We start from the raw sequence: 25,482 nt of genomic DNA, 5'->3' as shown, positions 1-25,482 counted from the left end.
CTGTAGTGATGAAATACACATGGACTGGGATATTCTGTAGTGATGAAATACACATGGATATTCTGTAGTGATGAAATACACATGGACTGGGATATTCTGTAGTGATGAAATACACATGGACTGGGATATTCTGTAGTGATGAAATACACATGGACTGGGATATTCTGTAGTGATGAAATACACATGGACTGGGGATATTCTGTAGTGATGAAATACACATGGACTGGGATATTCTGTAGTGATGAAATACACATGGACTGGGATATTCTGTAGTGATGAAATACACATGGACTGGGATATTCTGTAGTGATGAAATACACATGGATATTCTGTAGTGATGAAATACACATGGACTGGGATATTCTGTAGTGATGAAATACACATGGACTGGGATATTCTGTAGTGATGAAATACACATGGACTGGGATATTCTGTAGTGATGAAATACACATGGACTGGGGATATTCTGTAGTGATGAAATACACATGGACTGGGGATATTCTGTAGTGATGAAATACACATGGACTGGGATATTCTGTAGTGATGAAATACACATGGACTGGGATATTCTGTAGTGATGAAATACACACGGACTGGGATATTCTGTAGTGATGAAATACACATGGACTGGGGATATTCTGTAGTGATGAAATACACATGGACTGGGGATATTCTGTAGTGATGAAATACACATGGACTGGGATATTCTGTAGTGATGAAATACACACGGACTGGGGATATTCTGTAGTGATGAAATACACATGGACTGGGGATATTCTGTAGTGATGAAATACACATGGACTGGGATATTCTGTAGTGATGAAATACACATGGACTGGGATATTCTGTAGTGATGAAATACACATGGACTGGGATATTCTGTAGTGATGAAATACACATGGACTGGGGATATTCTGTAGTGATGAAATACACATGGACTGGGGATATTCTGTAGTGATGAAATACACATGGACTGGGGATATTCTGTAGTGATGAAATACACATGGACTGGGGATATTCTGTAGTGATGAAATACACATGGACTGGGATATTCTGTAGTGATGAAATACACATGGACTGGGATATTCTGTAGTGATGAAATACACATGGACTGGGATATTCTGTAGTGATGAAATACACATGGACTGGGATATTCTGTAGTGATGAAATACACATGGACTGGGATATTCTGTAGTGATGAAATACACATGGACTGGGATATTCTGTAGTGATGAAATACACATGGACTGGGGATATTCTGTAGTGATGAAATACACATGGACTGGGGATATTCTGTAGTGATGAAATACACATGGACTGGGGATATTCTGTAGTGATGAAATACACATGGACTGGGATATTCTGTAGTGATGAAATACACATGGACTGGGGATATTCTGTAGTGATGAAATACACATGGACTGGGGATATTCTGTAGTGATGTCAGTGATGAAATACACATGGACTGGGGATATTCTGTAGTGATGAAATACACATGGACTGGGATATTCTGTAGTGATGAAATACACATGGACTGGGATATTCTGTAGTGATGAAATACACATGGACTGGGGATATTCTGTAGTGATGAAATACACATGGACTGGGGATATTCTGTAGTGATGAAATACACATGGACTGGGGATATTCTGTAGTGATGAAATACACATGGACTGGGATATTCTGTAGTGATGTCAGTGATGAAATACACATGGACTGGGGATATTCTGTAGTGATGTCAGTGATGAAATACACATGGACTGGGGATATTCTGTAGTGATGAAATACACATGGACTGGGATATTCTGTAGTGATGTCAGTGATGAAATACACATGGACTGGGGATATTCTGTAGTGATGTCAGTGATGAAATACACATGGACTGGGGATATTCTGTAGTGATGAAATACACATGGACTGGGGATATTCTGTAGTGATGAAATACACATGGACTGGGATATTCTGTAGTGATGAAATACACATGGACTGGGGATATTCTGTAGTGATGAAATACACATGGACTGGGGATATTCTGTAGTGATGAAATACACATGGACTGGGGATATTCTGTAGTGATGAAATACACATGGACTGGGGATATTCTGTAGTGATGAAATACACATGGACTGGGATATTCTGTAGTGACGAAATACACATGGACTGGGATATTCTGTAGTGATGTCAGTGATGAAATACACATGGACTGGGATATTCTGTAGTGATGAAATACACATGGACTGGGGATATTCTGTAGTGATGAAATACACATGGACTGGGATATTCTGTAGTGATGAAATACACATGGACTGGGGATATTCTGTAGTGATGAAATACACATGGACTGGGATATTCTGTAGTGATGAAATACACATGGACTGGGGATATTCTGTAGTGATGAAATACACATGGACTGGGGATATTCTGTAGTGATGAAATACACATGGACTGGGATATTCTGTAGTGATGAAATACACATGAACTGGGATATTCTGTAGTGATGTCAGTGATGAAATACACATGGACTGGGGATATTCTGTAGTGATGAAATACACATGAACTGGGATATTCTGTAGTGATGAAATACACATGAACTGGGATATTCTGTAGTGATGTCAGTGATGAAATACACATGGACTGGGGATATTCTGTAGTGATGAAATACACATGGACTGGGATATTCTGTAGTGATGTCAGTGATGAAATACACATGGACTGGGGATATTCTGTAGTGATGAAATACACATGGACTGGGATATTCTGTAGTGATGTCAGTGATGAAATACACATGGACTGGGGATATTCTGTAGTGATGAAATACACATGGACTGGGATATTCTGTAGTGATGAAATACACATGGACTGGGGATATTCTGTAGTGATGAAATACACATGGACTGGGGATATTCTGTAGTGATGAAATACACATGGACTGGGGATATTCTGTAGTGATGAAATACACATGGACTGGGATATTCTGTAGTGATGAAATACACATGGACTGGGATATTCTGTAGTGATGAAATACACATGGACTGGGATATTCTGTAGTGATGAAATACACATGGACTGGGGATATTCTGTAGTGATGAAATACACATGGACTGGGATATTCTGTAGTGATGAAATACACATGGACTGGGGATATTCTGTAGTGATGAAATACACATGGACTGGGATATTCTGTAGTGATGAAATACACATGGACTGGGGATATTCTGTAGTGATGAAATACACATGGACTGGGGATATTCTGTAGTGATGAAATACACATGGACTGGGGATATTCTGTAGTGATGAAATACACATGGACTGGGGATATTCTGTAGTGATGAAATACACATGGACTGGGGATATTCTGTAGTGATGAAATACACATGGACTGGGATATTCTGTAGTGATGAAATACACATGGACTGGGGATATTCTGTAGTGATGAAATACACATGGACTGGGATATTCTGTAGTGATGAAATACACATGGACTGGGGATATTCTGTAGTGATGAAATACACACGGACTGGGGATATTCTGTAGTGATGAAATACACATGGACTGGGATATTCTGTAGTGATGAAATACACATGGACTGGGGATATTCTGTAGTGATGTCAGTGATGAAATACACATGGACTGGGGATATTCTGTAGTGATGAAATACACATGGACTGGGATATTCTGTAGTGATGAAATACACATGGACTGGGATATTCTGTAGTGATGAAATACACATGGACTGGGATATTCTGTAGTGATGAAATACACATGGACTGGGATATTCTGTAGTGATGAAATACACATGGACTGGGGATATTCTGTAGTGATGAAATACACATGGACTGGGATATTCTGTAGTGATGAAATACACATGGACTGGGGATATTCTGTAGTGATGAAATACACATGGACTGGGATATTCTGTAGTGATGAAATACACATGGACTGGGATATTCTGTAGTGATGAAATACACATGGACTGGGATATTCTGTAGTGATGAAATACACATGGATATTCTGTAGTGATGAAATACACATGGACTGGGATATTCTGTAGTGATGAAATACACATGGACTGGGATATTCTGTAGTGATGAAATACACATGGACTGGGGATATTCTGTAGTGATGAAATACACATGGACTGGGGATATTCTGTAGTGATGAAATACACATGGACTGGGATATTCTGTAGTGATGAAATACACATGGACTGGGATATTCTGTAGTGATGAAATACACACGGACTGGGATATTCTGTAGTGATGAAATACACATGGACTGGGGATATTCTGTAGTGATGAAATACACATGGACTGGGGATATTCTGTAGTGATGAAATACACATGGACTGGGATATTCTGTAGTGATGAAATACACACGGACTGGGGATATTCTGTAGTGATGAAATACACATGGACTGGGGATATTCTGTAGTGATGAAATACACATGGACTGGGATATTCTGTAGTGATGAAATACACATGGACTGGGGATATTCTGTAGTGATGAAATACACATGGACTGGGGATATTCTGTAGTGATGAAATACACATGGACTGGGGATATTCTGTAGTGATGAAATACACATGGACTGGGGATATTCTGTAGTGATGTCAGTGATGAAATACACATGGACTGGGATATTCTGTAGTGATGAAATACACACGGACTGGGGATATTCTGTAGTGATGAAATACACATGGACTGGGATATTCTGTAGTGATGAAATACACATGGACTGGGGATATTCTGTAGTGATGAAATACACATGGACTGGGGATATTCTGTAGTGATGAAATACACATGGACTGGGATATTCTGTAGTGATGAAATACACATGGACTGGGATATTCTGTAGTGATGAAATACACATGGACTGGGATATTCTGTAGTGATGAAATACACATGGACTGGGGATATTCTGTAGTGATGAAATACACATGGACTGGGGATATTCTGTAGTGATGAAATACACATGGACTGGGATATTCTGTAGTGATGAAATACACATGGACTGGGGATATTCTGTAGTGATGAAATACACATGGACTGGGGATATTCTGTAGTGATGAAATACACATGGGCTGGGGATATTCTGTAGTGATGAAATACACATGGACTGGGATATTCTGTAGTGATGAAATACACATGGACTGGGGATATTCTGTAGTGATGAAATACACATGGACTGGGGATATTCTGTAGTGATGAAATACACATGGACTGGGGATATTCTGTAGTGATGAAATACACATGGACTGGGGATATTCTGTAGTGATGAAATACACATGGACTGGGGATATTCTGTAGTGATGAAATACACATGGACTGGGGATATTCTGTAGTGATGAAATACACATGGACTGGGATATTCTGTAGTGATGAAATACACATGGACTGGGATATTCTGTAGTGATGAAATACACATGGACTGGGGATATTCTGTAGTGATGAAATACACATGGACTGGGGATATTCTGTAGTGATGAAATACACATGGACTGGGGATATTCTGTAGTGATGTCAGTGATCACTGTACAATTGCTTGAGTTAGAAATACTAAAATGACCACCCAGTCAAAAGCATAGACACTATAAACGGCTGCAGGTCCTGAACCCCCAACCTGTTAAAGACAGGTCCAGACAACCTGGACCCCCTACCTGTTAAAGACAGGTCCAGACAACCTGGACCCCTACCTGTTAAAGACAGGTCCAGACAACCTGGACCCCTACCTGTTAAAGACAGGTCCAGACAACCTGGACCCCTACCTGTTAAAGACAGGTCCAGACAACCTGGACCCCCTTCCTGTTAAAGACAGGTCCAGACAACCTGGACCCCCTACCTGTTAAAGACAGGTCCAGACAACCTGGACCCCCTACCTGTTAAAGACAGGTCCAGACAACCTGGACCCCTACCTGTTAAAGACAGGTCCAGACAACCTGGACCCCCTACCTGTTAAAGACAGGTCCAGACAACCTGGACCCCCAACCTGTTAAAGACAGGTCCAGACAACCTGGACCCCCAACCTGTTAAAGACAGGTCCAGACAACCTGGACCACTACCTGTTAAAGACAGGTCCAGACAACCTGGACCCCCTTCCTGTTAAAGACAGGTCCAGACAACCTGGACCCCCTACCTGTTAAAGACAGGTCCAGACAACCTGGACCCCCTACCTGTTAAAGACAGGTCCAGACAACCTGGACCCCTACCTGTTAAAGACAGGTCCAGACAACCTGGACCCCTACCTGTTAAAGACAGGTCCAGACAACCTGGACCCCCTACCTGTTAAAGACAGGTCCAGACAACCTGGACCCCCTACCTGTTAAAGACAGGTCCAGACAACCTGGACCCCCAACCTGTTAAAGACAGGTCCAGACAACCTGGACCCCTACCTGTTAAAGACAGGTCCAGACAACCTGGACCACTACCTGTTAAAGACAGGTCCAGACAACCTGAACCCCCTACCTGTTAAAGACAGGTCCAGACAACCTGGACCCCCTACCTGTTAAAGACAGGTCCAGACAACCTGAACCCCTACCTGTTAAAGACAGGTCCAGACAACCTGGACCCCCTACCTGTTAAAGACAGGTCCAGACAACCTGAACCCCTACCTGTTAAAGACAGGTCCAGACAACCTGGACCCCCTACCTGTTAAAGACAGGTCCAGACAACCTGGACCCCCTACCTGTTAAAGACAGGTCCAGACAACCTGGACCCCCTACCTGTTAAAGACAGGTCCAGACAACCTGGACCCCTACCTGTTAAAGACAGGTCCAGACAACCTGGACCCCCTACCTGTTAAAGACAGGTCCAGACAACCTGGACCCCCTACCTGTTAAAGACAGGTCCAGACAACCTGGACCCCTACCTGTTAAAGACAGGTCCAGACAACCTGGACCCCCTACCTGTTAAAGACAGGTCCAGACAACCTGGACCCCCTACCTGTTAAAGACAGGTCCAGACAACCTGGACCCCCTACCTGTTAAAGACAGGTCCAGACAACCTGGACCCCTACCTGTTAAAGACAGGTCCAGACAACCTGGACCCCTACCTGTTAAAGACAGGTCCAGACAACCTGGACCCCCTACCTGTTAAAGACAGGTCCAGACAACCTGGACCCCCTACCTGTTAAAGACAGGTCCAGACAACCTGGACCCCCTACCTGTTAAAGACAGGTCCAGACAACCTGGACCCCTACCTGTTAAAGACAGGTCCAGACAACCTGGACCCCCTACCTGTTAAAGACAGGTCCAGACAACCTGGACCCCCTACCTGTTAAAGACAGGTCCAGACAACCTGGACCCCTACCTGTTAAAGACAGGTCCAGACAACCTGGACCCCCTACCTGTTAAAGACAGGTCCTTCATTAAGAAGGTAGGACCTGCCTTGTTGATAGTGTTGTTAAGAAGGTAGAAACTAGGGCCTGTAGGACCTGCCTTGTTGATAGTGTTGTTAAGAAGGTAGAAACTAGGGCCTGTAGGACCTGCCTTGTTGGTAGTGTTGTTAAGAAGGTAGAAACTAGGGCCTGTAGGACCTGCCTTGTTGATAGTGTTGTTAAGAAGGTAGAAACTAGGGCCTGTAGGACCTGCCTTGTTGATAGTGTTGTTAAGAAGGTAGAAACTAGAGCCTGTAGGACCTGCCTTGTTGATAGTGTTGTTAAGAAGGTAGAAACTAGGGCCTGTAGGACCTGCCTTGTTGGTAGTGTTGTTAAGAAGGTAGAAACTAGGGCCTGTAGGACCTGCCTTGTTGATAGTGTTGTTAAGAAGGTAGAAACTAGGGCCTGTAGGACCTGCCTTGTTGATAGTGTTGTTAAGAAGGTAGAAACTAGAGCCTGTAGGACCTGCCTTGTTGGTAGTGTCGTTAAGAAGGCAGAGCAGCTCTTTATTATGGACAGACTTCTCCCCATCTCAGCTACTGTTGTATCAACATGTTGACAGTTTACAATCCAGAGTGACTCCAAGCAGTTTAGTCACCTCAACTTCCACATGATTCATTACGAGATGTGACCTGTTTAGGAGGGCGGTAGTTCACGTGTCCAACTCACCTTCCGACAGCGAGGGTTGGGACAGCTGAACAGAGACACGCCTTTATCCAACAACGCTGGGAAGTTACAGGACGGACAACTGGAGATAAACGGCAGGAAAAGACCAGGTCAGAACATTCTAGAAACCACCAGACAGGACCAGACCGGACCAGACCAGACCGGACCAGACCAGACAGACAGACCAACAGAGATCCTACTAAATGACTAGATGTCATAAACCTTCAAAGTTCTAGAATTTGGTTGAAAATGGCGGCCATCTTGGTCAGGGAGAAATCCAAAAACCCCAGTATAATTTGGAATGAATGACAGTAGAGGGAGAAATACAGATTTTATACTACACAGCCAAATAAAAGTAAGGCATTCGATATCAGAAATTGGTGTAACAGAATTATAGTCCAATCTAAAACAGTATTTAGACTGAAGATGAAACGTTGTGTTCTGTTTTTCCTGCTCGTTATGCTCTTTTCGTACGCTTCATGTTTCGGCCACCATGTTTAAATAAAACGTCTTCGTTTTGCATTCGAGCCTCAGTTTCGGATGGATTCCAAGATTTCCACAGCGGCTCCTTCAAAAACCTATTGTCCTAATTATCAATTCAGTTTATATGGGTTTTATATACACATTTTTCTATATAAATAAGCCTCTAAACAAATATATGTAAACAGACTATAAATGTCTACGGTTGAGTTTTCTTCGACAGCTGTGAGTGCTGTTATATGACACAATATAAGACCTTTTACAACTTATCTAAAGGCTGGTTTATAGTCTATCGACACGTCTCTAGAACATTCTATTGTCGTCTGACATCTTGTTTAAAGGCTGGTTTATAGTCCCGTCTTTAGCCAATCACAACAAGGTTCATGTCTAGTATTTGTCATTTGTATCGTCGTACCGTACTAGTTCGTCGGCGCAGGTCGCGGCCACGGCCTCTTCAGCCTGTCTCTCGTAGTATTTACACAACACCGTGTCTGGCAAAACCTTTTCCAACTCGCACACCGGGAAGGAACAGGGACAGCCTGCTTCCATACAGCTGAGAGAGGACTGGAACACAGAGACACCCCGTTAACACCTAAACCACACAGCTGAGAGAGGACTGGAACACAGAGACACCCTGTTAACACCTAAACCACACAGCTGAGAGAGGACTGGAACACAGAGACACCCTGTTAACACCTAAACCACACAGCTGAGAGAGGACTGGAACACAGAGACACCCTGTTAACACCTAAACCACACAGCTGAGAGAGGACTGGAACACAGAGACACCCCGTTAACACCTAAACCACACAGCTGAGAGAGGACTGGAACACAGAGACACCCTGTTAACACCTAAACCACACAGCTGAGAGAGGACTGGAACACAGAGACACCCTGTTAACACCTAAACCACACAGCTGAGAGAGGACTGGAACACAGAGACACCCTGTTAACAGCCTGCTTCCACACAGCTGAGAGGACTGGAACACAGAGACACCCTGTTAACACCTAAACCATACAGCTGAGAGAGGACTGGAACACAGAGACACCCTGTTAACACCTAAACCACAGAGCTGAGAGGACTGGAACACAGAGACACCCTGTTAACACCTAAACCACACAGCTGAGAGAGGACTGGAACACAGAGACACCCTGTTAACACCTAAACCACACAGCTGAGAGAGGACTGGAACACAGAAACACCCTGTTAACACCTAAACCACACAGCTGAGAGGACTGGAACACAGAGACACCCTGTTAACACCTAAACCACACAGCTGAGAGAGGACTGGAACACAGAGACACCCTGTTAACAGCCTGCTTCCACACAGCTGAGAGAGGACTGGAACACAGAGACACCCTGTTAACACCTAAACCACACAGCTGAGAGAGGACTGGAACACAGAGACACCCTGTTAACACCTAAACCACACAGCTGAGAGAGGACTGGAACACAGAGACACCCTGTTAACACCTAAACCACACAGCTGAGAGAGGACTGGAACACAGAGACACCCTGTTAACACCTAAACCACACAGCTGAGAGGACTGGAACACAGAGACACCCTGTTAACACCTAAACCACACAGCTGAGAGAGGACTGGAACACAGAGACACCCTGTTAACACCTAAACCACACAGCTGAGAGAGGACTGGAACACAGAAACACCCTGTTAACACCTAAACCACACAGCTGAGAGGACTGGAACACAGAGACACCCTGTTAACACCTAAACCACACAGCTGAGAGAGGACTGGAACACAGAGACACCCTGTTAACAGCCTGCTTCCATACAGCTGAGAGAGGACTGGAACACAGAGACACCCTGTTAACACCTAAACCACACAGCTGAGAGAGGACTGGAACACAGAGACACCCTGTTAACAGCAAAACCACACAGCTGAGAGAGGACTGGAACAGAGAGACACCCTGTTAACACCTAAACCACACAGCTGAGAGAGGACTGGAACACAGAGACACCCTGTTAACACCTAAACCACACAGCTGAGAGGACTGGAACACAGAGACACCCTGTTAACAGCCTGCTTCCATACAGCTGAGAGAGGACTGGAACACAGAGACACCCCGTTAACACCTAAACCACACAGCTGAGAGAGGACTGGAACACAGAGACACCCTGTTAACACCTAAACCACACAGCTGAGAGAGGACTGGAACACAGAGACACCCTGTTAACACCTAAACCACACAGCTGAGAGGACTGGACCACAGAGACACCCTGTTAACACCTAAACCACACAGCTGAGAGAGGACTGGAACACAGAGACACCCCGTTAACACCTAAACCACACAGCTGAGAGAGGACTGGAACACAGAGACACCCCGTTAACACCTAAACCACACAGCTGAGAGAGGACTGGACCACAGAGACACCCTGTTAACACCTAAACCACACAGCTGAGAGAGGACTGGAACACAGAAACACCCTGTTAACACCTAAACCACACAGCTGAGAGAGGACTGGAACACAGAGACACCCCGTTAACACCTAAACCACACAGCTGAGAGAGGACTGGAACACAGAGACACCCTGTTAACACCTAAACCACACAGCTGAGAGAGGACTGGAACACAGAGACACCCTGTTAACACCTAAACCACACAGCTGAGAGAGGACTGGAACACAGAGACACCCTGTTAACACCTAAACCATACAGATGAGAGAGGACTGGAACACAGAGACACCCTGTTAACACCTAAACCATACAGATGAGAGAGGACTGGAACACAGAGACACCCCGTTAACACCTAAACCACACAGCTGAGAGGACTGGAACACAGAGACACCCTGTTAACAGCCTGCTTCCATACAGCTGAGAGAGGACTGGAACACAGAGACACCCTGTTAACACCTAAACCACACAGCTGAGAGAGGACTGGAACACAGAGACACTCTGTTAACACCTAAACCACACAGCTGAGAGGACTGGAACACAGAGACACCCCGTTAACACCTAAACCACACAGCTGAGAGAGGACTGGAACACAGAGACACCCTGTTAACAGCCTGCTTCCATACAGCTGAGAGAGGACTGGAACACAGAAACACCCCGTTAACACCTAAACCACACAGCTGAGAGAGGACTGGAACACAGAAACACCCCGTTAACACCTAAACCACACAGCTGAGAGAGGACTGGAACACAGAAACACCCTGTTAACACCTAAACCACACAGCTGAGAGGACTGGAACACATACCTGTCCCGACCCGAACACGGCCTCCTCGGCATATTTCACCAGACATTCTTTACAGAAGAGATGTCCGTCAGAACACTGGGTCATCTTCTCGAAGGCAAAGTCCCCACAGCAACACCCACACTCTATCAGCTGTCCGTCCTGCAGAGAGAGAGATGTTCACTACACAACCCAACACCCACACTCTATCAGCTGTCCGTCCTGCAGAGAGAGAGAGATGTTCACTACACAACCCAACACCCCCACTCTATCAGCTGTCCATCCTGCAGAGAGAGAGATGTTCACTACACAACCCAACACCCCCACTCTATCAGCTGTCCATCCTGCAGAGAGAGAGAGATGTTCACTACACAACCCAACACCCACACACTATCAGCTGTCCATCCTGCAGAGAGAGAGAGATGTTCACTACACAACCCAACACCCACACTCTATCAGCTGTCCATCCTGCAGAGAGAGAGATGTTCACTACACAACCCAACACCCACACTCTATCAGCTGTCCATCCTGCAGAGAGAGAGAGATGTTCACTACACAACCCAACACCCACACTCTATCAGCTGTCCGTCCTGCAGAGAGAGAGATGTTCACTACACAACCCAACACCCACACTCTATCAGCTGTCCATCCTGCAGAGAGAGAGAGATGTTCACTACACAACCCAACACCCACACTCTATCAGCTGTCCATCCTGCAGAGAGAGAGAGATGTTCACTACACAACCCAGCACCCACACTCTATCAGCTGTCCATCCTGCAGAGAGAGAGATGTTCACTACACAACTCAACACCCACACTCTATCAGCTGTCCGTCCTACAGAGAGAGAGAGATGTTCACTACACAACCCAACACCCACACTCTATCAGCTGTCCGTCCTGCAGAGAGAGAGAGATGTTCACTACACAACCCAACACCCACATTCTATCAGCTGTCCATCCTGCAGAGAGAGAGAGAGATGTTCACTACACAACCCAACACACACTCTATCAGCTGTCCATCCTGCAGAGAGAGAGAGATGTTCACTACACAACCCAACACCCACACTCTATCAGCTGTCCATCCTGCAGAGAGAGAGATGTTCACTACACAACCCAACACCCACACTCTATCAGCTGTCCATCCTGCAGAGAGAGAGAGATGTTCACTACACAACCCAACACCCACACTCTATCAGCTGTCCATCCTGCAGAGAGAGAGAGATGTTCACTACACAACCCAACACCCACACTCTATCAGCTGTCCGTCCTGCAGAGAGAGAGATGTTCACTACACAACCCAACACCCACACTCTATCAGCTGTCCATCCTGCAGAGAGAGAGATGTTCACAACCCAACACCCACACTCTATCAGCTGTCCGTCCTGCAGAGAGAGAGATGTTCACTACACAACCCAACACCCACACTCCATCAGCTGTCCATCCTGCAGAGAGAGAGAGATGTTCACTACACAACCCAACACACCCAGGTAGAGAGAGAGGAAGTGAGAGGTAGAGAGAGAGAAAGTGAGAGGTAGAGTGAGAGGTAGAGAGTGAGGAAGTGAGAGGTAGAGATTGAGGAAGTGAGAGGTAGAGAGAGAGGTAGAGAGAGAGGAAGTGAGAGGTAGAGAGAGAGGTAGAGAGAGAGGAAGAGAGAGAGGTAGAGAGAGAGGAAGTGAGAGGTAGAGAGAGAGGAAGTGAGAGGTAGAGAGAGAGGAAGAGAGAGAGAGGAAGTGAGAGGTAGAGAGAGAGGAAGTGAGAGGTAGAGAGAGAGGTAGAGAGAGAGGAAGAGAGAGGTAGAGAGAGAGGAAGAGAGAGAGGAAGAGAGAGGTAGAGAGAGGAAGAGAGAGAGAGGAAGAGAGAGGTAGAGAGAGAGGAAGTGAGAGGTAGAGAGAGAGGAAGAGAGAGAGAGGAAGTGAGAGGTAGAGAGAGAGGAAGAGAGAGAGAGGAAGTGAGAGGTAGAGAGAGAGGAAGAGAGAGAGAGAGGAAGTGAGAGAGACAGAGAGAGGAAGTGGTGTTTGGTTGGTACCTTCTCATACTCCTCCTCATTAACCTGCAGAGCCAACAGGAAGTCTTCATGCTGCACAGAGAGAGAACATCATGATGACAGACCCCTCATCAGATATATAACAGACCCCTCATCAGTTATATAACAGACCCCTCATCAGATATATAACAGACCCCTCATCAGTTATATAACAGACCCCTCATCAGATATATAACAGACCCCTCATCAGTTATATAACAGACCCCTCATCAGATATATAACAGACCCCTCATCAGTTATATAACAGACCCCTCATCAGATATATAACAGACCCCTCATCAGTTATATAACAGACCCCTCATCAGATATATAACAGACCCCTCATCAGATATATAACAGACCCCTCATCAGTTATATAACAGACCCCTCATCAGTTATATAACAGACCCCTCATCAGATATATAACAGACCCCTCATCAGTTATATAACAGACCCCTCATCAGATATATAACAGACCCCTCATCAGATATATAACAGACCCCTCATCAGTTATATAACAGACCCCTCATCAGTTATATAACAGACCCCTCATCAGTTATATAACAGACCCAGACCCCTCATCAGTTATATAACAGACCCCTCATCAGTTATATAACAGACCCCTCATCAGATATATAACAGACCCCTCATCAGATATATAACAGACCCCTCATCAGATATATAACAGACCCCTCATCAGATATATAACAGACCCCTCATCAGATATATAACAGACCCCTCATCAGATATATAACAGACCCCTCATCAGATATATAACAGACCCCTCATCAGTTATATAACAGACCCCTCATCAGATATATAACAGACCCCTCATCAGTTATATAACAGACCCCTCATCAGATATATAACAGACCCCTCATCAGATATATAACAGACCCCTCATCAGTTATATAACAGACCCCTCATCAGATATATAACAGACCCCTCATCAGATATATAACAGACCCCTCATCAGTTATATAACAGACCCCTCATCAGATATATAACAGACCCCTCATCAGTTATATAACAGACCCCTCATCAGTTATATAACAGACCCCTCATCAGTTATATAACAGACCCCTCATCAGTTATATAACAGACCCCTCATCAGTTATATAACAGACCCCTCATCAGTTATATAACAGACCCTGACCCCTCATCAGTTATATAACAGAACCCTCATGTGTTCAGTGTGTGTGTGTGTACAGTGAGAGTGTGTGTGTGTCCAGTGAGTGTGTGTGTGTTCAGTGACAGTGTGTGTTCAGTGACAGTGTGTGTGTTCAGTGAGAGTGTGTGTGTGTGTGTACAGTGACAGTGTGCGTGTTCAGTGACAGTGTGCGTGTTCAGTGACAGTGTGCGTGTTCAGTGAGAGTGTGTGTGTGTGTGTACAGTGACAGTGTGCGTGTTCAGTGACAGTGTGCGTGTTCAGTGACAGTGTGCGTGTTCAGTGACAGTGTGCGTGTTCAGTGACAGTGTGCGTGTTCAGTGACAGTGTGCGTGTTCAGTGACAGTGTGCGTGTTCAGTGACAGTGTGCGTGTTCAGTGACAGTGTGCGTGTTCAGTGACAGTGTGCGTGTTCAGTGACAGTGTGTGTGTGTGTGTACAGTGAGAGTGTGTGAGTGTGTGTGTTCAGTGACAGTGTGTGTGTGTGTGTACAGTGAGAGTGTGTGAGTGTGTGTTCAGTGACAGTGTGTGTGTACAGTGACAGTGTGTGTGTGTGTACAGTGACAGTGTGTGTGTACAGTGATAGTGTGTGTGTTCAGTGACAGTGTGTGTGTGTACAGTGACAGTGTGTGTGTGTGTTCAGTGACAGTGTGTGTGTGTGTGTACAGTGACAGTGTGTGTGTGTGTACAGTGAGAGTGTGTGAGTGTGTGTTCAGTGACAGTGTGTGTGTTCAGTGACAGTGTGTGTGTGTGTTCAGTGACAGTGTGTGTGTGTGTACAGTGACAGTGTGTGTGTGTGTACAGTGACAGTGTGTGTGTGTGTTCAGTGACAGTGTGTGTGTGTGTTCAGTGACAGTGTGTGTGTTCAGTGACAGTGTGTGTGTACAGTGACAGTGTGTGTGTTCAGTGACAGTGTGTGTGTACAGTGACAGTGTGTGTGTACAGTGACAGTGTGTGTGTACAGTGACAGTGTGTGTGTACAGTGACAGTGTGTGTGTACAGTGACAGTGTGTGTGTACAGTGACAGTGTGTGTGTACAGTGACAGTGTGTGTGTACAGTGACAGTGTGTGTGTACAGTGACAGTGTGTGTGTACAGTGACAGTGTGTGTGTACAGTGACAGTGTGTGTGTACAGTGACAGTGTGTGTGTACAGTGACAGTGTGTGTGTACAGTGACAGTGTGTGTGTACAGTGACAGTGTGTGTGTACAGTGACCGTGTGTGTGTTCAGTGACAGTGTGTGTGTGCAGTGACAGTGTGTGTGTGCAGTGACAGTGTGTGTGTTCAGTGACAGTGTGTGTGTTCAGTGACAGTGTGTGTGTTCAGTGACAGTGTGTGTGTTCAGTGACAGTGTGTGTGTTCAGTGACAGTGTGTGTGTACAGTGACAGTGTGTGTGTGTTCAGTGACAGTGTGTGTGTGTTCAGTGACAGTGTGTGTGTACAGTGACAGTGTGTGTTCAGTGACAGTGTGTGTGTTCAGTGACAGTGTGTGTGTTCAGTGACAGTGTGTGTGTTCAGTGACAGTGTGTGTGTTCAGTGACAGTGTGTGTGTTCAGTGACAGTGTGTGTGTTCAGTGAGAGTGTGTGTGTTCAGTGAGAGTGTGTGTGTTCAGTGAGAGTGTGTGTGTTCAGTGAGAGTGTGTGTGTACAGTGACAGTGTGTGTGTTCAGTGACAGTGTGTGTGTTCAGTGACAGTGTGTGTGTTCAGTGACAGTGTGTGTGTACAGTGACAGTGTGTGTGTTCAGTGACAGTGTGTGTGTTCAGTGACAGTGTGTGTGTTCAGTGACAGTGTGTGTGTACAGTGACAGTGTGTGTTCAGTGACAGTGTGTGTGTTCAGTGACAGTGTGTGTGTTCAGTGACAGTGTGTGTGTTCAGTGAGAGTTTGTGTGTTCAGTGAGAGTGTGTGTGTTCAGTGAGAGTGTGTGTGTACAGTGACAGTGTGTGTGTTCAGTGACAGTGTGTGTGTTCAGTGACAGTGTGTGTGTTCAGTGACAGTGTGTGTGTTCAGTGACAGTGTGTGTGTGTACAGTGAGAGTGTGTGAGTGTGTGTGTTCAGTGACAGTGTGTGTGTGTACAGTGAGAGTGTGTGAGTGTGTGTGTACAGTGACAGTGTGTGTGTACAGTGACAGTGTGTGTGTGTACAGTGACAGTGTGTGTGTGTACAGTGACAGTGTGTGTGTGTTCAGTGACAGTGTGTGTGTGTTCAGTGACAGTGTGTGTGTGTGTGTTCAGTGACAGTGTGTGTGTGTTCAGTGACAGTGTGTGTGTGTTCAGTGACAGTGTGTGTGTGTTCAGTGACAGTGTGTGTGTGTTCAGTGACAGTGTGTGTGTTCAGTGACAGTGTGTGTGTTCAGTGACAGTGTGTGTGTTCAGTGACAGTGTGTGTGTTCAGTGACAGTGTGTGTGTTCAGTGACAGTGTGTGTGTTCAGTGACAGTGTGTGTGTTCAGTGACAGTGTGTGTGTTCAGTGAGAGTGTGTGTGTACAGTGACAGTGTGTGTGTTCAGTGACAGTGTGTGTGTTCAGTGACAGTGTGTGTGTGTACAGTGAGAGTGTGTGAGTGTGTGTGTTCAGTGACAGTGTGTGTGTGTACAGTGAGAGTGTGTGAGTGTGTGTGTTCAGTGACAGTGTGTGTGTTCAGTGACAGTGTGTGAGTGTGTGTTCAGTGACAGTGTGTGTGTTCAGTGACAGTGTGTGTGTTCAGTGACAGTGTGTGTGTTCAGTGACAGTGTGTGTGTTCAGTGACAGTGTGTGTGTACAGTGACAGTGTGTGTGTACAGTGACAGTGTGTGTGTTCAGTGACAGTGTGTGTGTTCAGTGACAGTGTGTGTGTTCAGTGACAGTGTGTGTGTTCAGTGACAGTGTGTGTGTACAGTGACAGTGTGTGTGTACAGTGACAGTGTGTGTGTACAGTGACAGTGTGTGTGTACAGTGACAGTGTGTGTGTACAGTGACAGTGTGTGTGTACAGTGACAGTGTGTGTTCAGTGACAGTGTGTGTGTTCAGTGACAGTGTGTGAGTGTGTGTTCAGTGACAGTGTGTGTGTTCAGTGACAGTGTGTGTGTTCAGTGACAGTGTGTGTGTTCAGTGACAGTGTGTGTGTTCAGTGACAGTGTGTGTGTTCAGTGACAGTGTGTGTGTTCAGTGACAGTGTGTGTGTTCAGTGACAGTGTGTGTGTTCAGTGACAGTGTGTGTGTTCAGTGACAGTGTGTGTGTTCAGTGACAGTGTGTGTGTTCAGTGACAGTGTGTGTGTACAGTGACAGTGTGTGTGTTCAGTGATAGTGTGTGTGTTCAGTGACAGTGTGTGTGTGTGTGTACAGTGAGAGTGTGTAAGTGTGTGTGTTCAGTGACAGTGTGTGTGTGTGTACAGTGACAGTGTGTGTGTGTGTACAGTGACAGTGTGTGTGTGTGTTCAGTGACAGTGTGTGTGTTCAGTGACAGTGTGTGTGTACAGTGACAGTGTGTGTGTACAGTGACAGTGTGTGTGTTCAGTGACAGTGTGTGTGTACAGTGACAGTGTGTGTGTTCAGTGACAGTGTGTGTGTTCAGTGACAGTGTGTGTGTACAGTGACAGTGTGTGTGTACAGTGACAGTGTGTGTGTACAGTGACAGTGTGTGTGTACAGTGACAGTGTGTGTGTACAGTGACAGTGTGTGTGTTCAGTGACAGTGTGTGTGTACAGTGACAGTGTGTGTGTGTGTGTGTTCAGTGACAGTGTGTGTGTTCAGTGACAGTGTGTGTGTACAGTGACAGTGTGTGTGTGTTCAGTGACAGTGTGTGTGTGTTCAGTGACAGTGTGTGTGTTCAGTGACAGTGTGTGTGTTCAGTGACAGTGTGTGTGTACAGTGACAGTGTGTGTTCAGTGACAGTGTGTGTGTACAGTGACAGTGTGTGTGTTCAGTGACAGTGTGTGTGTTCAGTGACAGTGTGTGTGTTCAGTGACAGTGTGTGTGTTCAGTGAGAGTGTGTGTGTACAGTGACAGTGTGTGTGTACAGTGACAGTGTGTGTGTTCAGTGACAGTGTGTGTGTTCAGTGACAGTGTGTGTGTTCAGTGACAGTGTGTGTGTTCAGTGACAGTGTGTGTGTTCAGTGACAGTGTGTGTGTTCAGTGACAGTGTGCGTGTTCAGTGACAGTGTGCGTGTTCAGTGACAGTGTGCGTGTTCAGTGACAGTGTGCGTGTTCAGTGACAGTGTGCGTGTTCAGTGACAGTGTGCGTGTTCAGTGACAGTGTGTGTGTTCAGTGACAGTGTGTGTGTTCAGTGACAGTGTGTGTGTTCAGTGACAGTGTGCGTGTTCAGTGACAGTGTGCGTGTTCAGTGACAGTGTGTGTGTTCAGTGACAGTGTGTGTGTTCAGTGACAGTGTGTGTGTTCAGTGACAGTGTGTGTGTTCAGTGACAGTGTGTGTGTTCAGTGACAGTGTGTGTGTACAGTGACAGTGTGTGTGTACAGTGACAGTGTGTGTGTACAGTGACAGTGTGTGTGTTCAGTGACAGTGTGTGTGTTCAGTGACAGTGTGTGTGTTCAGTGACAGTGTGTGTGTTCAGTGACAGTGTGTGTGTTCAGTGACAGTGTGTGTGTTCAGTGACAGTGTGTGTGTTCAGTGACAGTGTGTGTGTGTTCAGTGACAGTGTGTGTGTTCAGTGACAGTGTGCGTGTTCAGTGACAGTGTGCGTGTTCAGTGACAGTGTGCGTGTTCAGTGACAGTGTGTGTGTGTTCAGTGACAGTGTGTGTGTTCAGTGACAGTGTGTGTGTTCAGTGACAGTGTGTGTGTTCAGTGACAGTGTGTGTGTTCAGTGACAGTGTGTGTACCTCGGCATGCTCCTTGGCTTTCTGCTGATAGAAGCTGATCTCCCTCTGCAGCGAGGGGTCCAGAGTGTGTGTGTGTGTTCAGTGACAGTGTGTGTGTTCAGTGACAGTGTGCGTGTTCAGTGACAGTGTGTGTACCTCGGCATGCTCCTTGGCTTTCTGCTGATAGAAGCTGATCTCCCTCTGCAGCGAGGGGTCCAGAGTGTGTGTGTGTGTTCAGTGACAGTGTGTGTGTTCAGTGAGTGTGTGTGTACCTCGGCATGCTCCTTGGCTTTCTGCTGATAGAAGCTGATCTCCCTCTGCAGCGAGGGGTCCAGAGTGTGTGTGTGTGTTCAGTGACAGTGTGTGTGTCCAGTGAGTGTGTGTGTACCTCGGCATGCTCCTTGGCTTTCTGCTGATAGAAGCTGATCTCCCTCTGCAGCGAGGGGTCCAGAGTGTGTGTGTGTGTTCAGTGACAGTGTGTGTGTCCAGTGAGTGTGTGTGTACCTCGGCATGCTCCTTGGCTTTCTGCTGATAGAAGCTGATCTCCCTCTGCAGCGAGGGGTCCAGAGTGTGTGTGTGTGTTCAGTGACAGTGTGTGTACCTCGGCATGCTCCTTGGCTTTCTGCTGATAGAAGCTGATCTCCCTCTGCAGCGAGGGGTCCAGAGTGTGTGTGTGTGTTCAGTGACAGTGTGTGTACCTCGGCATGCTCCTTGGCTTTCTGCTGATAGAAGCTGATCTCCCTCTGCAGCGAGGGGTCCAGAGTGTGTGTGTGTGTTCAGTGACAGTGTGTGTACCTCGGCATGCTCCTTGGCTTTCTGCTGATAGAAGCTGATCTCCCTCTGCAGCGAGGGGTCCAGAGTGTGTGTGTGTGTTCAGTGACAGTGTGTGTACCTCGGCATGCTCCTTGGCTTTCTGCTGATAGAAGCTGATCTCCCTCTGCAGCGAGGGGTCCAGAGTGTGTGTGTGTGTTCAGTGACAGTGTGTGTACCTCGGCATGCTCCTTGGCTTTCTGCTGATAGAAGCTGATCTCCCTCTGCAGCGAGGGGTCCAGAGTGTGTGTGTGTGTTCAGTGACAGTGTGTGTACCTCGGCATGCTCCTTGGCTTTCTGCTGATAGAAGCTGATCTCCCTCTGCAGCGAGGGGTCCAGAGTGTGTGTGTGTGTTCAGTGACAGTGTGTGTACCTCGGCATGCTCCTTGGCTTTCTGCTGATAGAAGCTGATCTCCCTCTGCAGCGAGGGGTCCAGAGTGTGTGTGTGTGTTCAGTGACAGTGTGTGTACCTCGGCATGCTCCTTGGCTTTCTGCTGATAGAAGCTGATCTCCCTCTGCAGCGAGGGGTCCAGAGCCGCTCCGTACGTCCTGCAGCCGCGACGGTTCTTCTCCAGGAAGTACATCCTCCTCTCCAACTTCACCGAACCTGACGGAAGGAGAGAGATACAGGGTCAGGGGTCAACTGGACCTGATAGAGATACAGGGTCAGGGGTCAACTGGCCCTGATAGAGAGAGATACAGGGTCAGGGGTCAACTGGACCTGATAGAGATACAGGGTTAGGGGTCAACTGGACCTGATAGAGATACAGGGTTAGGGGTCAACTGGACCTGATAGAGAGAGATACAGGGTTAGGGGTCAACCGGACCTGATAGAGAGAGATACAGGGTCAGGGGTCAACTGGACCTGATAGAGATACAGGGTTAGGGGTCAACTGGACCTGATAGAGATACAGGGTTAGGGGTCAACTGGACCTGATAGAGAGAGATACAGGGTCAGGGGTCAACTGGACCTGATAGAGATACAGGGTTAGGGGTCAACTGGACCTGATAGAGAGAGATACAGGGTTAGGGGTCAACTGGACCTGATAGAGAGAGATACAGGGTTAGGGGTCAACTGGACCTGATAGAGAGAGATACAGGGTCAGGGGTCAACTGGACCTGATAGAGATACAGGGTTAGGGGTCAACTGGACCTGATAGAGAGAGATACAGGGTTAGGGGTCAACTGGACCTGAGAGAGAGATACAGGGTTAGGGGTCAACTGGACCTGATAGAGAGAGATACAGGGTTAGGGGTCAACTGGACCTGAGAGAGAGATACAGGGTTAGGGGTCAACTGGACCTGATAGAGAGAGATACAGGGTTAGGGGTCAACTGGACCTGATAGAGAGAGATACAGGGTTAGGGGTCAACTGGACCTGATAGAGAGAGATACAGGGTTAGGGGTCAACTGGACCTGATAGAGAGAGATACAGGGTTAGGGGTCAACTGGACCTGATAGAGAGAGATACAGGGTTAGGGGTCAACTGGACCTGATAGAGAGAGATACAGGGTTAGGGGTCAACTGGACCTGATAGAGAGAGATACAGGGTTAGGGGTCAACTGGACCTGATAGAGAGAGATACAGGGTTAGGGGTCAACTGGACCTGATAGAGAGAGATACAGGGTTAGGGGTCAACTGGACCTGATAGAGAGAGATACAGGGTCAGGGGTCAACTGGACCTGATAGAGAGAGATACAGGGTTAGGGGTCAACTGGACCTGATAGAGAGAGATACAGGGTTAGGGGTCAACTGGCCCTGATAGAGAGAGATACAGGGTTAGGGGTCAACTGGCCCTGATAGAGAGAGATACAGGGTTAGGGGTCAACTGGACCTGAGAGAGAGATACAGGGTTAGGGGTCAACTGGACCTGAGAGAGAGATACAGGGTTAGGGGTCAACCGGACCTGATAGAGAGAGATACAGGGTTAGGGGTCAACTGGACCTGATAGAGAGAGATACAGGGTTAGGGGTCAACTGGACCTGATAGAGAGAGATACAGGGTTAGGGGTCAACTGGACCTGATAGAGAGAGATACAGGGTTAGGGGTCAACTGGACCTGATAGAGAGAGATACAGGGTTAGGGGTCAACTGGACCTGATAGAGAGAGATACAGGGTTAGGGGTCAACTGGACCTGATAGAGAGAGATACAGGGTTAGGGGTCAACTGGACCTGATAGAGAGAGATACAGGGTCAGGGGTCAACTGGACCTGATAGAGAGAGATACAGGGTTAGGGGTCAACTGGACCTGATAGAGAGAGATACAGGGTTAGGGGTCAACTGGCCCTGATAGAGAGAGATACAGGGTTAGGGGTCAACTGGCCCTGATAGAGAGAGATACAGGGTTAGGGGTCAACTGGACCTGAGAGAGAGATACAGGGTTAGGGGTCAACTGGACCTGAGAGAGAGATACAGGGTTAGGGGTCAACTGGACCTGATAGAGAGAGATACAGGGTTAGGGGTCAACTGGACCTGATAGAGAGAGATACAGGGTTAGGGGTCAACTGGCCCTGATAGAGAGAGATACAGGGTTAGGGGTCAACTGGACCTGATAGAGAGAGATACAGGGTTAGGGGTCAACTGGACCTGATAGAGATTCAGGGTTAGGGGTCAACCGGACCTGATAGAGAGAGATACAGGGTTAGGGGTCAACTGGACCTGATAGAGAGAGATACAGGGTTAGGGGTCAACTGGACCTGATAGAGAGAGATACAGGGTTAGGGGTCAACTGGCCCTGATAGAGAGAGATACAGGGTTAGGGGTCAACTGGACCTGATAGAGAGAGATACAGGGTTAGGGGTCAACTGGCCCTGAGAGAGAGATACAGGGTTAGGGGTCAACTGGACCTGATAGAGAGAGATACAGGGTTAGGGGTCAACTGGCCCTGAGAGAGAGATACAGGGTTAGGGGTCAACTGGACCTGATAGAGAGAGATACAGGGTTAACTGGACCTGATAGAGAGAGATACAGGGTTAGGGGTCAACTGGACCTGATAGAGATACAGGGTTAGGGGTCAACTGGACCTGATAGAGAGAGATACAGGGTTAGGGGTCAACTGGACCTGATAGAGAGAGATACAGGGTTAGGGGTCAACTGGACCTGATAGAGAGAGATACAGGGTTAGGGGTCAACTGGACCTGATAGAGAGAGATACAGGGTTAGGGGTCAACTAGACCTGATAGAGAGAGATACAGGGTTAGGGGTCAACTGGACCTGATAGAGAGAGATACAGGGTTAGGGGTCAACTGGACCTGATAGAGAGAGATACAGGGTTAGGGGTCAACTGGACCTGATAGAGAGAGATACAGGGTTAGGGGTTAACTGGACCTGATAGAGAGAGATACAGGGTTAGGGGTCAACTGGACCTGATAGAGAGAGATACAGGGTCAGGGGTCAACTGGACCTGATAGAGATACAGGGTCAGGGGTCAACTGGCCCTGATAGAGAGAGATACAGGGTCAGGGGTCAACTGGACCTGATAGAGATACAGGGTTAGGGGTCAACTGGACCTGATAGAGATACAGGGTTAGGGGTCAACTGGACCTGATAGAGAGAGATACAGGGTTAGGGGTCAACCGGACCTGATAGAGAGAGATACAGGGTCAGGGGTCAACTGGACCTGATAGAGATACAGGGTTAGGGGTCAACTGGACCTGATAGAGATACAGGGTTAGGGGTCAACTGGACCTGATAGAGAGAGATACAGGGTCAGGGGTCAACTGGACCTGATAGAGATACAGGGTTAGGGGTCAACTGGACCTGATAGAGAGAGATACAGGGTTAGGGGTCAACTGGACCTGATAGAGAGAGATACAGGGTTAGGGGTCAACTGGACCTGATAGAGAGAGATACAGGGTCAGGGGTCAACTGGACCTGATAGAGATACAGGGTTAGGGGTCAACTGGACCTGATAGAGAGAGATACAGGGTTAGGGGTCAACTGGACCTGAGAGAGAGATACAGGGTTAGGGGTCAACTGGACCTGATAGAGAGAGATACAGGGTTAGGGGTCAACTGGACCTGAGAGAGAGATACAGGGTTAGGGGTCAACTGGACCTGATAGAGAGAGATACAGGGTTAGGGGTCAACTGGACCTGATAGAGAGAGATACAGGGTTAGGGGTCAACTGGACCTGATAGAGAGAGATACAGGGTTAGGGGTCAACTGGACCTGATAGAGAGAGATACAGGGTTAGGGGTCAACTGGACCTGATAGAGAGAGATACAGGGTTAGGGGTCAACTGGACCTGATAGAGAGAGATACAGGGTTAGGGGTCAACTGGACCTGATAGAGAGAGATACAGGGTTAGGGGTCAACTGGACCTGATAGAGAGAGATACAGGGTTAGGGGTCAACTGGACCTGATAGAGAGAGATACAGGGTTAGGGGTCAACTGGACCTGATAGAGAGAGATACAGGGTCAGGGGTCAACTGGACCTGATAGAGAGAGATACAGGGTTAGGGGTCAACTGGACCTGATAGAGAGAGATACAGGGTTAGGGGTCAACTGGCCCTGATAGAGAGAGATACAGGGTTAGGGGTCAACTGGCCCTGATAGAGAGAGATACAGGGTTAGGGGTCAACTGGACCTGAGAGAGAGATACAGGGTTAGGGGTCAACTGGACCTGAGAGAGAGATACAGGGTTAGGGGTCAACTGGACCTGATAGATAGAGATACAGGGTTAGTGGTCAACTGGACCTGATAGAGAGAGATACAGGGTTAGGGGTCAACCGGACCTGATAGAGAGAGATACAGGGTTAGGGGTCAACTGGACCTGATAGAGAGAGATACAGGGTTAGGGGTCAACTGGACCTGATAGAGAGAGATACAGGGTTAGGGGTCAACTGGACCTGATAGAGAGAGATACAGGGTTAGGGGTCAACTGGACCTGATAGAGAGAGATACAGGGTTAGGGGTCAACTGGACCTGATAGAGAGAGATACAGGGTTAGGGGTCAACTGGACCTGATAGAGAGA

The 25,482-nt window shown here is 47.1% G+C and overlaps 1 protein-coding gene across 1 annotated transcript in view; it reads right to left on the bottom strand.

The window, feature by feature from the left end:
• rnf216 (ring finger protein 216) overlaps nt 1–25,482 on the bottom strand; it is a 107,579-nt gene that overhangs the window by 27,001 nt on the left and 55,096 nt on the right. The window contains exons 9-13 of the mRNA XM_064964681.1: nt 20,979–21,115; nt 13,741–13,791; nt 11,740–11,877; nt 8,934–9,082; nt 8,042–8,120 (exon numbers count right to left, since the gene is read on the bottom strand). Of these exons, the coding sequence (XP_064820753.1) occupies nt 8,042–8,120; nt 8,934–9,082; nt 11,740–11,877; nt 13,741–13,791; nt 20,979–21,115 (554 nt within the window). The remainder of the gene's footprint in view (nt 1–8,041; nt 8,121–8,933; nt 9,083–11,739; nt 11,878–13,740; nt 13,792–20,978; nt 21,116–25,482) is intronic.

This window comes from Oncorhynchus masou, unplaced genomic scaffold, assembly GCF_036934945.1.
Source record: "Oncorhynchus masou masou isolate Uvic2021 unplaced genomic scaffold, UVic_Omas_1.1 unplaced_scaffold_181, whole genome shotgun sequence".
NCBI lineage: Eukaryota > Metazoa > Chordata > Actinopteri > Salmoniformes > Salmonidae > Oncorhynchus > Oncorhynchus masou.
The sequence above is the reverse complement of the archived record's forward strand: the minus strand, read 5'-3'. Positions and strand labels throughout refer to the sequence as shown.